This window comes from Pseudophryne corroboree, chromosome 6, assembly GCF_028390025.1.
Source record: "Pseudophryne corroboree isolate aPseCor3 chromosome 6, aPseCor3.hap2, whole genome shotgun sequence".
NCBI classification, from domain to species: Eukaryota; Metazoa; Chordata; class Amphibia; order Anura; family Myobatrachidae; genus Pseudophryne; species Pseudophryne corroboree.
This window is the reverse complement of record NC_086449.1, coordinates 533,762,837-533,780,351: the sequence shown is the minus strand read 5'-3', so window position 1 is coordinate 533,780,351 and position 17,515 is coordinate 533,762,837. Positions and strand designations below refer to the sequence as shown.

Sequence of the window (17,515 nt, the reverse complement as noted above, 5' to 3'; positions counted from 1 at the left end):
AACTCAAATGTTTAGGGGTCTATATTTTACCCCTTTCTGACTGGCTGTTCTGACGAAAGGGGTAAAATATAAACCCCTGAAACTTTGAATTCATCATTTGAATTGTTGTGGATAATTTATAGTGTCATGAGTGCGGTTCTGAGAGTCCTGTTTTCGCTGAACATACACATATATATATATATATATATATATATATACACACACGCACACATATCTAAGGAGGGCTAGGAGAAGGGCACAGCATGTGGAATGCTAGTACATACTGTAGCACAAATCCCACAATCCATACGGTATACTGCCGAAGCGTCCAACAAACCCTCTATCCTGCCGCCCCGCACACTCACCATAAACCTCCATCAACAGAGTAGCGGCAGCCTGTACACCTTCACCTGCTCTAGTCAGCATGAAAGCCGGAGTGTCCTTCTCCCCGGCCGCCTCTACAGAGCAGTGGAAGCAGCGGGCGGCACAACTCCCCTCCCTCCCGACCCCATCTAACAGCATATATAAACAGCAGCCGTCTGCGCCAACAGTCAGCGGCAAATATGCGCTCCTGGAGGCCCCACCAGTACAATGAAGATCGGCATATATGGTAGTTATGCCAGTGTGTGGGGGCCCCTAATCTGTGGGGGCCCCAGGACAATCGCCCCTGTCGCCCCTCGCATAATCCGGCCCTGCATTGGGGGTCATTCCGAGTTGATCGCTTGCTGTCGTTTTTCTCAGCACAGCAAACAGGTTACTACTGCGCATGCATATGCACCGTAATGCGCAGGATCGTTGCTGAGCGATGGATTTAACGAAGAATCCATTCGCACAGCCAATTGCAAGGAGATTGACAGGAAGAGGGCGTTTATGGGTGTCAACTGACCGTTTTCTGGGAGTGGTGCGGCGAACGCAGTTGTGTCCAGGCGTTTGGGGGGGTGGAAGTTTGACGTCAATTCCAGGACCTGCAACGCTGGATTCATCGCACAGGGTAAGTAACTCTTACCCTGGTCTTGTTCTACACAAAACTTTTTTTTGTATAGCAGGGCTGCACAAGCGGTCGCAGCCTTGCTATGCAAAAATACACTCCCCCATAGGCGTCGTCTAGTTGATCGCACGGGCTGCAAAATGTTGCAGCGTGCAATCAACTCAGACTGACCCCCATTGCCTGTAATTTACAGTGGGTACAAACATGGCAATATCACAGATTATTATTTTATTTTATTTATTAGGCATCACAAAGTGTCCACAGTGCCATATATGGGGTAAACATAATAACAAAGAGTGTAAGTACAATACACAATATCTAACCATTGCATAAGTACACAACATGAATACAAGACAGTAGAGTAAAATAACATATTTGGAGGGACAGGAGCAAGGGTAAGGAAACGGTCTGTAAAGGGAGCGTAGACAGAGATGTAGTTGAGATGTAGATGGTGTAGTAGTGAGGAGTAGATGTGAAGATGAGGAGTTTGAGCTGGACTCTATAGCTAGGTACACACTGGAGCAATGTATACCCAGACAATATGGCGATTGACATATTGTATCTGCAGTACACATTAGAACGATGTTATGAAGGACGGAATGACATCTTGTTCCATCTCTCATTACACTACATGGCACCGCATCGATATAGCATGCAACTGCAGGAGTGCGCACATTGGCCAGACACACACTGAGTGATTTGTCCAAGATGTTTTTCCGATATCGCAGGAAACTACATATTGGGCCGAGATTGCTGCACTGTGTACCCATCTTAAGGTGGATTTGAAAGCAGTGAAGCAGGTTACAGAGGGTGATGCAAGCATTGTACAGTGAGATAAATGGCATAGAGCTGAATAGGCCCGAAAACATATAAGAGTCTTTGATTTTTTGGATTGGTTAGTTTAGGCTATGTTGCTAGGCAGATCCAGGGTATTAGGCTATTTATTATTGGTTTAGGCTTGGTCTATCAGTATGAGAGGGTAGGAGGGCTATATTAGCCTTTATAGGGAGGAGTTTGAGTGATTTAAGTCCTCTTGTCGGTTTGGAAAAACACCCATTCACCCAACATTTGTTATTTTTGTTCATGTTCTACAATTGTAGTACTCATTCGATCTGAAAATCTTTAAATTTAAGAAAGCGTGAAGGCGCTATGGCCAGTGGTCTTATGTAGCATAAGTGGTCGCTGTGGTGCACTTACCCCTTTGATTGATGGCCGGTGTAGTCCTGCCCCTGAGGGGGGACAATGGGCATTCCCAGTAGGAGGTCCGTACCGTGCCAGTAAGGGGTGGTGAGTCCTTCGCAGCGCAGGTTATGCTTATATATAGTTGGGGCGTTTCAGTCACTGCCATTACAGTTGGGGCGTTCAGTCGCCCCAAGTTGTATGATATATTTGACTGGAGCTGGCCATTGTAGCGTCTTCCTTGCCATCTCTATGTTTAGGGTCATCCAATTAATAAATACAATGACCTTTTAAATCTTACACAGTTGGTGTCCGTGTCGTTATTTTTAGTGATAAACTAGCTTAATTATATTGTTAAGGTTAGAGCAATAACAGTAAATGATAGACGCCTGAGAAAATGTCATGAGCAGCAGCATCAAGGATAAATTAAATAGGGAGAGGTAAATATGAGGAAGGCCAGAAAGGAGGAGATGATGGAAAGGCAGACATGAGAGAAGAAGGAAGAAGAGTCAAGGAAGGATAGGTAGATTTGAATGTGGTCAGCTTATAGATAGTATTGGATTCCAAACAAACTGATTAGATTTACAAGGGAGGAGACATAAAGGGAGTAGAGAAGGGGATCATGAAAGGACCAGAAAGGAGATTTGAATGTGGTCAGCATATAGATAGTATTGGATTCCAAACAAACTGATTAGATTTACAAGGGAGGAGACATAAAGGGAGAAGAGAAGGGGATCATGAAAGGACCAGAAAGGAGATGTCTACAGGTGTCCACCAAGCTGACCCTACAGGTGTCACCAACTAATAACACTGAAACCAGATAATAATTCAATAAAAACTGGTTAATGATGGTAGTCAGTATATGTGGTCATCTACCAAATGTACTAATAGGTGGCAATGACACCAGAAGTTATCCAGCTTGTTGGCATAAACAGCAAAATGCTAAGTATTATGCAGTATTATGCTATAAATGACAATGGTAAAGCAGCATCTCTTCTACTGGATTCCACAAATCACTCCAAAATAATTAAACTTAAACCCTAAGGCTCCGAGTTATCAATATTTGTGGAATATCACAAAGCACCCATTTTTAAGGGGTACTCACAAATATTACGGATTTAACGTGGAGTGACTACAACAGATATCTGTTATGTATACTCCATTTCCTAACACAAACCAGCCTCCATAGCTTTTTATACTTATTACCAAGAGGAGGGGGGGTTTCCTGGCAACTGAAACCCCCCCCCCCCCCCCCCACACACACACACACACACACACACCTCCCCCTGCATTTGCCTATGCCATACGCTGCTGCAATGGGTCTGGAGTCTCACTTCCTGCGGCTATGCATTGCTACCATAAGGCTATTCAGAAGATCCATTAGCGATTGATCTGCGACTGATGCTGTGTGTTTAAATGCATTTACTGGGCACTTCTAGATAATAATGCTTTTTCAAAGGGCCTGTGTGACTCCTGGAAACTTTATTGTATGTCAAAGCTACCTGTTAAAGGAAGAACAATGGAATATTCTGGTGCTAAATAAATAACTTATCAAATAAATAAATAATAGAGTAAAACTTTGCATAAAGTCATAATTTTAAACCATGTGCTGCTGCAAATCTGTGTACTGATTTCTTACATTTTCTGAATAGAAATCACCAGATGTAAGAAGCGTAAAGGGCCACAAATTGCAAGAACACACAGGAAAAAGTAGCGGTCCCTGTGGCCAGCAAGATGCCATTATCTGGCCTGTACCATTGAGAGAATTCCCAAGCCGTCACCAATGTGTGGACCTTATATCTGCTACACATTGCTGGCAGCTTGATTTCTCACCCTCCAAATGGAGAATATTACAGTGAGTGATTTGGAGGCCAAAATTGGCAGAATTTTTTTTTCTTATAACAAAAGTATAATTGTAAGACCAAATGTGGACTTCCAGTCTACTACACATATGTATCCTAACCAGCTGTCAAAGCCTCTGGCAACCAATATCACCATTATCATTCAGCTGCATTTTATTAATAAATTGTGGTGATAACTGGTTTTCTATCACTGCAATAAGTGATGGTAGAAAATCATCCTCATCACTGCATATTAATTAACTGTCCTGTAAATTTCATCTTATTATAAAACTGAACTGAAATGGGGAAGCAGTTTCCCGGCTGTCGGGATCCTGGCAGACAGGATACTGACGCCGGAATCCCGACAGCCAAGGGAAACCCGGCGGTAAGCATCCCGACTGGGGCCCTGAATCCCCACTCGGGGAGTGGTCCACGCCACCCCCTGAGGGGGAATAAATTAGTGTGGCCCGAAGCGTGGCAGGCACAGCGAGCGTACACGCTGCATTCGCCATCAGGATCCCACATGTCGGGATTCCGGCATTGGTCTTATGACCACCGGGATACCATTCTGAATCCCTGAAATGATAAATGAGCACTTGCTATTGACATTGCCTTATTCTACTTTTTTATTTTATTTTTAGTGGTGGTCGAAATGTCTCAATATCCGGTATAAACCTGGATTTTATAGATAATTTAACCATTTCAGGAAACACATTACACCAGGTAAGAATAACATTCATTTTTATAAGTAACTAGCTGTTGCCTGCAGCTTTGCCCACTATGAAATCACTTCCGCCAACATCCAGCTTTTTACTATTTTGGAAAGGTGGATTATTGGTGAGACAAGAACCACAAAGTATTTATTTGTGGTGTTTATAAGACTAAAAAATAAAATTGTTGACGTGTTAGTATGTATAAAAAAAAACTAATAATGTTTTCTGAAAATACAAAGTCTTCTGAGAAAAAGATGGTATTATTTGTGTGTTTACTATTGTAAAGGAAATAACTGAGTCACTGCACAAATGTTGTTTGTTCGATGTAATTAAAAAGTTTACTTCAAGTTCCAAGATAAAGTATTACAGCAAAACAGCCATTACAGTACATAGAGAATATATTCACACTGAGCTTTCAATCCAAAAAGTTAGTTTCAGCTAGCACATGCTGTACATGGCTTTTATCTGTTACAAAGTACACAGGTTCATTCATATTCAATATTATGCATAGTAAGTGTACCACATTCCAAGAAATAAGCAGATAACATCTCTTAAACTAAAATGTCCAAATGATCATTTATTCAAGGAGTTCAACATGTAGGTTTGTCCAAATGCAATTGGACATCGGGCTTAATCATTTCTCAGAAACACCTGCCCACTGGTACTAAGCCATTTGTATAACTTGCAGGTATTGTCTATTAGAAATATATTTCAAGATAATGGCTCTATTCCAAGGCCTTAATTAACAGCAGAGGATGTTGCCGGACACAGCTATAGTGTTTGTGAAATCAAATTAACATGTCAGATATATTGAACTGACCCTCATTAAAATTAAATTGTAGCATTACCAAATACATTGCAGTCTTTAAATCACATTTTCCAAGGAAATTTAGCTAGCCACAGACTTATGACACCCAGAGCCGGCCCTAACCAATATGATGCCCTAGGCACGATTTTGGCAGGTGCCCCCTAGCACCACCGCTAGTTCTGCAGAAGATGCCTGGCATGAGTCAGCTGGCAGCTCTGCTAACGTCAGGCACCTTTTGTTTATGAAAATGCATCTTATTTGCATTACTACGTGGCTAGGATGCACATGCAGCTTCTGCTTATTAAAATGATATGCAGCATGGCTATGGCCCTCATTCCGAGTTGTTCGCTCGCTAGCAGCTTTTAGCAGCATTGCACACGCTAGGCCTCCGCCCTCTGGGAGTGTATCTTATCTTAGCAGAATAGCGAACGAAAGATTAGCAGAACTGCTAATAAATAATTCTTTGCAGTTTCTGAGTAGCTCCGGACCTACTCACAGATTACGACCAGCTCAGTCCGTTTAGCTCCTGGTTTGACGTCACAAACACACCCTGCGTTCGGCCAGCCACTCCCCCGTTTCTCCAGACACTCCCTTGTTTTTCCCTGACACGCCTGCGTTTTTTAGCACACTCCCGGAAAAAATGCTCAGTTACCACCCAGAAACGCCCCTTTCCTGTCAATCATTCACCGATCAGCAGAGTGACTGAAAAGTGCCGCAGGATCCACAGCAAATCTGCTAACTTTTTAGTTAAATAACTAAGCGCATGCGCCCTGCGTGCCTTGCGCATGCGCAATTAGCAACAAATCGCAGCATAGTGAAAATCAACAACGAGCAAACAACTCGGAATGACCCCTATATTCTGTGTGCGACTGCGGCTGTATATGCATACGAAATGCTACATTACAGTGGTTTCCAGGAATACACTGCAACGTAGCATTTCGTATGCAGATACAGCCGCAGTCACACACAGAATATAGGCATGCCGCATATCATTTTAATCAGCAGAAACTGCTGGTGCCCCTAAGCATACCAAATGCCCTAGGCATTTGCCTAGTTTGCCTATGCCTAAGGCCGGCTCTGATGACACCTGTCTGGTTGAACCTATAGCCTTAGTTACATTTTCAAAGGATTTATGTCTTAACCATAAACCTGTCTTATCTGTTTGATTGAAACTATACTATATTATACTTTCCCAAAAACTCATTATTTCTACCCAAGGTAAAAAGGTTTATAAATTCTACCTTATTGCAAACTATGGGGGGTATTCAGGGGTAGACACAATGGGCGGAAAAAATAGTAGCCATCTGCTCGCACACAGCGCATGCATCGCGCATGTGCAAACTTTCATTATGCAGTGGCATCCCTGAAGGACGCGATCACAAAATGACTGACAGGCGGCGGGAGTTCGGGGTTGCGACGTTGTGTTGGGGGAAGTGGAGTTGGAAACGCATTCCGTCACCATGCGTTTCCTGCAATTGGAAACATGGCGGGGGTGCTCCTGTATATACAGCCTGGCCGGGTCGATCCTTAGCAGCTTTTGCTAATTTATCAAAAACGGGTTCTTAAAGCATTACTAATTTGATAACATCCATAATAATCATCATACAAATGCCTTCTTAATTTTAACTATTATCTTCAGTCAAACATAACTCTAAATTTTATTTAATATAACACAAATCAGACATCGATCATTTAATTAGTAAGGATAATAGGTAATTGCAGGGAAATGTAAAACAACCCTTATTGCTCTCAGTAGTCCCGGGGCCTATTAGTAAGATGTGGTGCTCATCTCACCTAAAGGATGTTTGGGGAACTAAGTAGCAAAGACTGTTGGGAATGGTTATAAATTTGTGAGATGTCAGGTATAATATTCATTTATAAATAGCGTTATGTATGGCTAAGCATGTTCATATATTTTCCCACAAACAGCACCACATTAAAAAAAATCATTAATCTTGATGTTGATATGTGAAGAGTGCTAATGTCAGAAAATGGCCTCAGCAGGAGTTTGAGAAAACCCTCAGCAGCAGAGGGGTTAAAGAATCGACTATTAGCGGCAATTACAGCATTGTAGACATTTAATAAATTGTACCAATGACTTCTTCCACTCTTCCCAGAGGTGCAGCTTTGACTTTACAGTCAAATTTATCCCAAAAAGTGATATTGCGATCTGGTGATTGCGGAAACGAGTCTATTAAAGACAGTACTCCAGCTCTCTGTTTTTTCACCAAATGCTTTTTGCATAGCTTAGAAGTAAGCGTAGGATCATAGAGCCTAATTCAGAACCGACAACAGCGATCGCACTCTGAAGCCCTTTTTACGCAGTGCGCATGCACGGCAGGCGCACTGCGCATGTGCAGCCAGTGAGATGCGAAAGCATCTCACTGGTGCGATCGCATCTGCCTGATTGACAGGCAGAGGCGGTCGTGGTGCCGTTGGGGGGGCAGTCCAGATAACACAGGACCGCTGCAGGGGGGCGGGCCGCGGTGATGGGCAGCGGTGGCTGCATGATGTCACACACAGCCGCTGTGACCCAGAATGCAGCGGGTAGCCACCTGCCAGTGCAGCTAGGCTTCGCAGGTAGGGAGCTACTTGGCGGGTGCAAAAGCATTGCCGCCGTGCAATGCAGAGAGGCAGGGCCTGACATGCGGGCGGAGTAGCCCTGTGCTGGGTGTCCCCCCGCATGTCAGAGAAACTGATCGTACATGTGCTAAATTTAGCACATCTACGATCAGGTCTGAATCACCCCCAGAGTCTACTGTATGCTGAAATTTACACCAATCAAGCACAGGCTACAAGAGATAACGTGGTGTTGTGATATAGACTAGTAACATTTCTGGCTCATTATTCCTTGCATTCTGTGTACATTTTCCAACTTGCCAGCTCGAGAACAGCCCCATACCATTACATTCCCTATGCCATGTCTAGTGTCCCCCCCAGGATTTTTTGGGGGCAAGGCGCCAGTGCTGCAGGGGCACTTTGTGCGCACATAAAGGGGGCATGGTCAGCCTGGGAGGGGCATGGCCCCGCTGGCGTCACTATTGGGGGTGAGCCGGCCACTTTGACGGCATGTACTCCCCCCAGCATCCTTTCATTTGCCCAATATTTCACATATGTTCTTCTCTTCAAGCAAAACACCTAAAACATATGCTCATCCATCCATGATACTCTTTTCAAGTCATCCACTGTTCAACGACTGTGTTCTTTTCCTAATTTTTGACAGTTTCAAAAATGGCTTTTTCTTTGCAATTCTGCCTATAAGGTTGCACCCCTGAGGCATCTTTTAACTGTGACAGAGGGAATAATATGATATCCCGGTAGACAGGATTCCGGATGTCGCTATACCGACAGCGGCATCCCGTCTGCCGGAATTCCGGTGGTGAGGCAGCGAGTGCCCTCGTGGGCTCACTGCGCTCGCTATGCATCTGGTCCGGTGGCTTGCCTTGCTTGCCACAGGTTCTATTCCCACTCGGCTGTCGGTATATCACCGGCAGTTGGGATTCCGGCGTCGGTCTCCTGAACACGGGATCCCGACAGCCAGTAAATTGACTGCATCCCATGACAAGTTACACCTGGTATTTGTTATGTATTATTCAAGAAACCCTCCAACTCAGGGCATGTAAGGCAACTGTTCCTCAAACTGCAGACACTGATGTACTTATCCTGGTTCTTTATCCTTGTTAAATTCAGGTAGCCCTTTTCTCTCAAGACACTAGTAGACACATTTGTATGAAACAACCTTGTGAGAGCCAATTAACATTTAAGGGTTAGATAAGAAAGTTTGCCAATAGGACACTGGAGTAATGGGGGTGTAGTTTGAGTTGCCGGCGGCCGGGTCCCCGACGGCCAGCATACCGGCGCCGGGATCCCGACTGCCGGCTTGCCGACAGCAGGGCAAGCGCAAATGAGCCCCTTGCGGAATCGCTGCGCTCGCCACGCTGCGGGCACGGGACAACCGGCATACCGCTATCTATTCTCCCTCCATGGGGGTCGTGGACCACCAAGAGGGAGAAAAGGTGTCAGTATGCCGGTTGTCGGGATTCCGACGCCGGTATATTGTGCGCCGGATCCCAACAACCAGTATACTGAATACCACCCGAGTAATGGTAGCTAAAAATGGGCTTTGCAGTCATACGTGAATAATAATTTCGAAATCAGTCATTTGCAACATTAGTTGTGCTTCACTTTGGTTTTCAAGCAATTTAGTGGTATCTTGATTAAAAAAATATATAAATTATTTTTTTTAAAACCCATTCCTTTGTGCACTAGAGCATATTTATTCCCTGGTGGTAGATGTGAGAGGAAAATATTAGTTGTCCCTATTCTAGTGCAGAGAGTGCCTGGAGGGAATTCCTTCCTGGTTGTTCAGGGGTTTTAGAGCCCATCCTACACTACAGGTAGCAGCAGGCAGGGCTGTCTTAACAGCAGTGTAGGCCCCTGGGCAAAGCAATGCAATACACTGGGGCCCCTACACATCCTCCAGCAGTAGGGGTGGGGGTGCTATCAGGGGATGCTTTGATATCCCGCGGGCGGTATGGGGTTATAGATAATTGGCAGTATGTTGCGCTGATGTCAGTGGTGTAAGCAGCTCAATATAATGTTTTTATGATTTAAGTTTTAGAGATAAGAGCGCTATATGGCAAGTGGGTATGAATGAAACAAATAAAGAAACAAAGAAATACACAAAGAAAAAAAGAAACAAAATTACAATACTAAAAAATAATAAAATAAAGCAGTTACTAATGTTTTCAGCTCTTTCTCAGAAATAGTTTGAGAACTGGAAACCTCCCTTATATACCGCATGTCATGGGGACTGGGCTTTGTGAATCCGGAATTGCAGCTTGCAGTTTGGTATCGGTGACTTTAGGCAGGATTAGCCGAGCAGGCTGAATGAAAGTCTTTTTCATAGCTCTTCTAAGGAGGTTCCACGGGTGCCCTAGCTGTTTACTTGCTAGAGCGGTTGCGTCGGCAGGACCTGTACGTCTGTGGACGGACGTCTGGCGGAAACCCGGATAGGAAGATTGTAGACTGGGGTAACTGAGACTCGCTGAGAGAGATGGTGACTTGGAGAGGTCAGCATGCGAGGAGAAATAACCGGGTGTAGATCCAGCGATCCAGGCGAGAACTCAGGAAACAGGATGCTTTAGAAGCAATGCTGTGGAGCACAGAGAACTAGCACACACAAGGCTGTGTGAGAGACGTTGCACTGGCGATTTGCTTACCCAGAAATCCCTAGATTTATATCTGCAGACTGTTTCCCATTGGCTTTGCAATCCTTGCAGGTGACTGAGTGTTTTAGATTAGCTGACCCTTCCAAGGCGGCGACGCCCATCCCGGACCTCTGCAGCTGGAAGCTGCACAAATGTTTGCTGCTGCCTCTGAGACCTCTCCTCCCAGATATGCCTGCAAGTCGTGCCCCTCGCCAGCAGCCCGCACCCCCACCGGAGGGACCACGCTAGAGCGTCCGGACAGGTAAGTACTGCTGGTCCCGGAACCCGATCCGCCGGACCGTGACACTGCAGTTTCAGGCTGATTATTATGTCCGTGTTTGCCCGTCTGAGCTCTGCAGATGACTCTCCCTACCTTACCCTATGTCGGAGGCTTGTGCGATGCCGCTGGCTGGGGTCCAAGGGAGGCAGCGGGAGTGATTCCTAGTCCCGACGGCGGCTACTTGTGACATCAGAATCAGATGCCCATTGTTTAAGCCCGTTTTATGGAGTTGTAATGTTCCCAGTTCCCTCTGCGCTCCAATGCGTTTCAAATCGCGCAAGATTGTTTTTCAAGGAGTAAAGTCCCTCTCTCAGGGTGGTCTTTATATAGTAAAAACTTTGATAAAACTTTATTGAAAAAAATGTTTAAAAATGGAAGTTCACCTTTGTTTTTGGCGGTAACCATTTTTTCAGAATTTCCTTCCTTAGTTATGAAAATCAAATTTCACTTACTTCCATTTATTCATACCCACTTGCCATATTTCATACACTATAGGACGGAAGGGGGTGTTCTATCTTTCGCTCAGTATGTAGGACCTGGAGCAGTCATTTCTGCTAATTACTCCTTTACTGCACAGATAGTGGGAGATGGGACAAGAGGGAGGACACTAAACTGTAGAAGGGGCATTGGGCTGAATGGAGGTGCCCCGCTACATGACTTTAAGAGTGGCATTATTTATTTATTTATTACCAGTTATTTATACAGCGCACACATATTCCGCAGCGCTTTACAGAGAATATTTAGCCGTTCACATCAGTCCCTGCGCCAGTGGAGCTTACAATCTATATTCCCTATCACATGTACACACAGACACAGTCACACTAGGGTTAATTTTTGTTGGAAGCCAAATTAACCTACCAGAATATTTTTGGATTGTGGGAGGAAACCGGAGTACCTGGAGGAAACCCACGCAAGTACGGGGAGAATATACAAACTCCGCACAGTTAGGGCCATGGTGGGAATCAAACCCATGACCTCAGTGCTGTGAGGCAGTACTGCTAACCATTACACCACCCGTACTGCCCAAAAGTACGTACAAAAAGTGGTAGGGGGCGTATAATATGCAGGGGAGGGGTGGAAAGTGGAGTGGGTTTAATTTTCATCATTTCAAGGTGGGAGGGCAGCTTGCTTGACTGCAGATATCTCCAGTTCCTGGAAGTAGATTTGTTAGCTTTCAATGGGATAAAGAAAAAACTAGAGAGTCCCCTTTCAGGAGGTAGTGGGGTAAGGGGGTACTTCTTGGGTATCAGAGTTCAGGAGCCGTAGCAATCTACCGATGAAAATATAAAACTGCATACCAGGCATATGGAGCTGCAGCAGGGACCAGCTGTTGGAAGGCTGATATCTCTGTTTCTGGTCATAGTAGAGACATGCTGCCAGTGTTCACCGAAAGGGGAGAGTCCCAGCTTTTGAGTATATCCTCAGAAAAACTCTAAGCCAGACAGAACCCAAGATATGTGGCTGGGTAGAGCAATTAACAGCCAGGCTCAGATGGGGATCACTGTTTTTAAGTCAGATATCTCCGGTTCCCCATGTCTTAGTTTAAAAAATCTGGTACTCCTGTAAAAAGGCGACCCTCGGGTACCAGCTTAGGGGCCTTATACTCCTGGCGCCCTTGGGCAACTGCCCATTGAGCCCATACAAAAAAAAAGCCTTGGCAGCAGGGCTGGATTAAGCCGTGCGGGGCCCAGGGCACCTAAGGCAAGGGAGCCCCGAGGGGTAAGGGAGGTTGTATATTAGATTGTGCATGCATCCCAACATGACCCATTCTGGGAGGGACAAACTGTTCTGCTCGTTGACTTCCCTCTTAATATATGATTGGTGTCACCTGTGTTGAACTATTTAATTGATAAGAAAGGTATTTCAACGCAGAAGAAGAGGAGATGCTGGATCCCTGGATCACTTACAGCTCTCTCCTCCCTCCTATCTCTTTTCTGGTTGGGAAGCTAAATCGGTAGGTCATAAAAGCTGATACTCCTGTGTACTGTATATGCCTGCACTACATACTGTACTTCTCACATCTGTCTGCCCGGTTCTGCTGCTGCACAAGAGGGAGAGCTAGTAATGTTAGCGTGCTCCAGCCAGGGGGCCATAACAGAGGGGGCCCGGGGTAGAGTATTCCTTGTGCTCCCTTTCCCCCTTCTAACATAATAATCAATATTTACATTTTTCATTTTTAGAGACTTAATCATTTAGGAAATAATACACATCGCTATTTTATAGCACCAGAATTATCTGAAATCATTCAGAATATCAGAATAAATCTAATCATTGAAGAACATGCTGTAAACTGTGGGGAATTACTTTACAAGAAGAACCCTACTTTCACTACTTTTGCTGTACTTTATGACATTGATGGTGAGATTGAACTAAGAATAAAGGTAACTGCCACTTGTTTTGCACTGACACTTTATACATTTAAAAAAAAATTAAAGTTTTTTTGAATTAACTTTACATACTTGTCAAAAATGTTTCTGTAAAATTATGATTATGTATGAGCGTGAACAAAAATAGGAAAGGAGGGACAGAATATATCTAATAGTAATTGTAAGGAAACCTCTCCTCACAAATGTTAGGACTACAGTATTTAGTTAGTTCAGGAGAAGCCGACACCCACCAGCACCCTATAGTCTCTTCACCTGGAATTTGAATTCATATCTTTGAAGACAGAGATTACAGACACATTAGAATAGCAAAACACATGAACAATAGAAAAAGAAAATAATCAATTACCCAAGGCGCAAACACACCTGTGCAGCCACCTGAGGATGAAAGGGCCACTCAACCCTTATAAACAAATGCAATACCGAAAAAAATCCACAGGTAAATGGCGCTCAATGTTGTTTCACATATAACAATAAGCAATGAATACTGATAGGCCCTACACACTGGCCGATTTTTTGAAAGATATGAACGATCTCGTTCATAAATGAACGAGAACTCGTTCATATCTTTCAGTGTGGAGACTCCAGCGATGAACGATGCGCGGCCCCGCGCTCGTTCATCGCTGGTCTCCCGTCGGCTGTGCATGCAGGCTAATATGGACGATCTCGTCCATATTTGCCTGCACTTTAATGCAGCCGCGTGACGGGGGGAGTGAAGAAACTTCACTCCCCCCGTCACTGCCCCCCCGCCGCCGGGTCGCTCGTCGGCCGTTTCGGCCGTCAGGCACCTCGGCGGCGCATCGTCAAATGAGTAGGGCCCCTTAGAGTCCAAATAAAGATCAAATCAGTCCCGCAGATAGGGAAGTCCTGTCTTATGATCCTCTGATTACGTTCTCACAGGAAAGACCTCTGTCTCCAGTAGTCGCTCAAGATGACATAAAAAGAAAGCAATGAAAGATCATGGTGCAATACGTCCCAAACTTCTTTCAAGCAACAACAGATACAGATGTTAGGGATCCAATGCGTACCCCACTCACAGTGTATAAGGTGTTTGTCCACACATAAAGGTATCTTTATCGTGATAATGATGTGATAAATCTCTGTCAGATATTGCGTACCATACTCACTTCTCCACAAGCAAAAGACCCTTGCATCAAGGTTTCTTTAGACGCTCCAAACCATATTCCTCCTGCTGCCTCTGTCAGATATTGCGTACCATACTCACTTCTCCACAAGCAAAAGACCCTTGCATCAAGGTTTCTTTAGACGCTCCAAACCATATTCCTCCATACTCACCTTGTGGGAATTATATCATTCCCACAAGGTGAGTATGGTACGCAATATCTGACAGAGATTTATCACATCATTATCACGATAAAGATACCTTTATGTGTGGACAAACACCTTATACACTGTGAGTGGGGTACGCATTGGATCCCTAACATCTGTATCTGTTGTTGCTTGACATGAACAATAGGCCTAATTCAGAGATGTGTGCAACCCCATTGGTTTGCGTACATCACAATTGTTAGAGGTTGGTGCACAAGCAGGGTTTGTACTAAGCATGCGCCGGTTTCTTTCTGTGAGATGTGTCTTTGGACACAACACTTGGATCTGCAATGCTGCCAGAGGTTGTCTTTAGTCCTCAGATGCTTCTGGCAGTTTCAGAATGACTCTCATAAAGTCACTCATTTAGTGTTTTTAAAGTCCCCAAGGCTTCTCCGCACTAAATGCTTCTTCTGAACAGTTTCACAAGACAGCAGCTGGCAGCTGATGCCCCTTAGTGTCAGTGCGCCTTAGGAGTAAGGATTGCTGTTAGGGATCGTGTTTGCAAAAACATGAAGCTTACATTTGTGGATAAAACAGTTGACATTGATTTCAGATTTCTATGTACTACAAAAAGTATTCCCAATCCATGGTAAATTACTGCTGCATTCTGTGTTTGGCTATTACACAATAATAACATATTCTGTCTACTGTACATCACTTATATGAATATTACCTATTTCAATAGAAAAAAAAAGATGAACTTCACATACAAGCAAATGAAATTCAAGTTCTCATTAATTATGAAGATAAAATAATAATCTGTGAAGTGCAGAATATAACAGAAAATTATGATGATAATACTATATTATGTAAAGCTAAAAAGAATTTCACAGGACAAATTGATGTTTATAAAATGGAAGTAAAGGTGAGTTATTCTGAGTTATTATATATTTAATGGCTTACACGTTATTGCAATTACCCAAATCTACCATTTAAAAGCACCTTTTTGACCTTCAGAAAGAATGAAAAGGTTCTTAATTAGACAGGCCTGCAATATTTGATTAATTGAAATTGTCCGCAATTCTTTGGTTGATTCCAAATCTATTTGGTGTGCTGAACTAATAAAAATAACTATCATTTTTCTTTTAGACATAAGGATTTTTCCCAAAATAGAAGATTTGGTAAAATAGTTTATTTGTGTATTCTGATGAAATGTTCATTTTATTACCAAAAGTAAAAAAAAATATTCTGATGTACTAAAAAATGTAACAAAGAACCATATTACAATGTTTCTTACATTTGTAGTCCTTATGCTGCCTTTCTTGACCATTCAAATCTTCTATTGGAACTTTGTATACAATACTATGCTTGCGGTCTTCTCTGAGCAGCATCCAACAGTAGTCTCACACCATGTTGATGATCCATCTTCCCTGATATCTTTGTTCCATCTTCTTTAACCCAAGTGAATGTTCAGAAACTGCACTTTCATGCTCTTCAAACAACTAAATGCTTTAGATTCTTTAGCATGTTTTCCATTATTTGCTTGCAGCTTTTAAATTCCTCCAGCATATGCTCCTTAGTAGCATTCTAGCATTCTAAGATTTTCTTACACCAGTTTATTTTTTTTTCTCAAACGTATTATCTGTAGGAGTTTTCAATTGTCTGGTCCAACAAAAATGTCTCCTTTCAATTTGGTATCTGACAGTCCTGGGTTTTTTTTTTTACACAGATATCTAAAACTCACTTATTTTTTGGGGAAAAAGCTTTTACATATTGCTTCATAAGTCTTAGTTTGTGAAGAGGGGTTAGGAAGACTTTTTGGGGGTCCACCAAACATTCATGGATAAGATTTTTGTATCCAGGTTTTAAATCAGCATTGCTTGGCCACTGACTTTTGATCCAGTGTTGGCGCTTCATTTGACTATTCCATTCACACAAATCATGGGTACTTTGTATATCCAAGGGATAGCCACATTGCCAGAGTCAGGAACAGTTGAAAATATTCTATGAAAAATATTAGGGCTGTGGTGGTTTAAGAGAGGAGGGGGCCTTTGTTTTCCGGCTCCTTGTGGGCCCCCTCCTTTCCGGAAGAATGCTGGCTTTGTGCCAGTGCATAGAGCATTCTGCCATAGAGTAGGGGGCTCACATGTAGCCTGAACACAGACCCCCTCCTCTCTTAAACTGCTCCTGTCCATAACCCTAATATTTTGCATTAAATATTTTCAACTGTTAGGGCTGTGGTCAGGGGCGGTTTAAGAGAACACCCTGCACCCATTACAGATATGCCAATGGTTGTGGTACCATTGGGACAATAACATGTAGTGAGTATCGATCACTGTAAAATCAACCCCAACCTAATTGATGGAAGGGGATAGTATCGGGATCCCGGTGCTTGGGATGCTTGCCGGCAACAGCGGCATCCCGACATGCAGACTCCTGACACCTGCTAAGTATTCTTACCCTCCCCCTCTATCCCCCAACCCTAGCCCTCCCAACCCTCAGCCTAACCCTAACCCTCCTTCTCTGAAGCCTAGCCCTAACCCTCCACCCCACAGCCTATCCCAACCCACCACCCCTTAGTGCTTAACCCCAACCTTCCCTTCCCGCAGCCTAACCCTAACCTTCCCTCCCCTTCAGCCTAAACCTAATCCTCCCTCTAGTTCCTAAACCTAACCCTCCATCACCCCATAGCCTATTCCTAACTCTCCCTGGCATACTTACTATCAGGATGCCGACAGTTGGGATTCTAGTGCCGGCATTAAGATCGATGTCGGTATCTCGACGTTTGTCTTCTGATCAGTGTTGGGATTCCAGCGTCGGTATTCCAACTGACGGCATCCCGAACGCTAGTATGCTACTGTATA

The 17,515-nt window shown here is 43.9% G+C and overlaps 1 protein-coding gene across 1 annotated transcript in view; it reads left to right on the top strand.

Moving 5' to 3' along the window:
• The window catches only part of PLXNC1 (plexin C1), a 241,814-nt gene that overhangs the window by 73,250 nt on the left and 151,049 nt on the right, over nt 1-17,515 (top strand). The window contains exons 12-14 of the mRNA XM_063927616.1: nt 4,629-4,710; nt 13,179-13,379; nt 15,397-15,576. Coding sequence (XP_063783686.1) covers nt 4,629-4,710; nt 13,179-13,379; nt 15,397-15,576 — 463 coding nt within the window. The remainder of the gene's footprint in view (nt 1-4,628; nt 4,711-13,178; nt 13,380-15,396; nt 15,577-17,515) is intronic.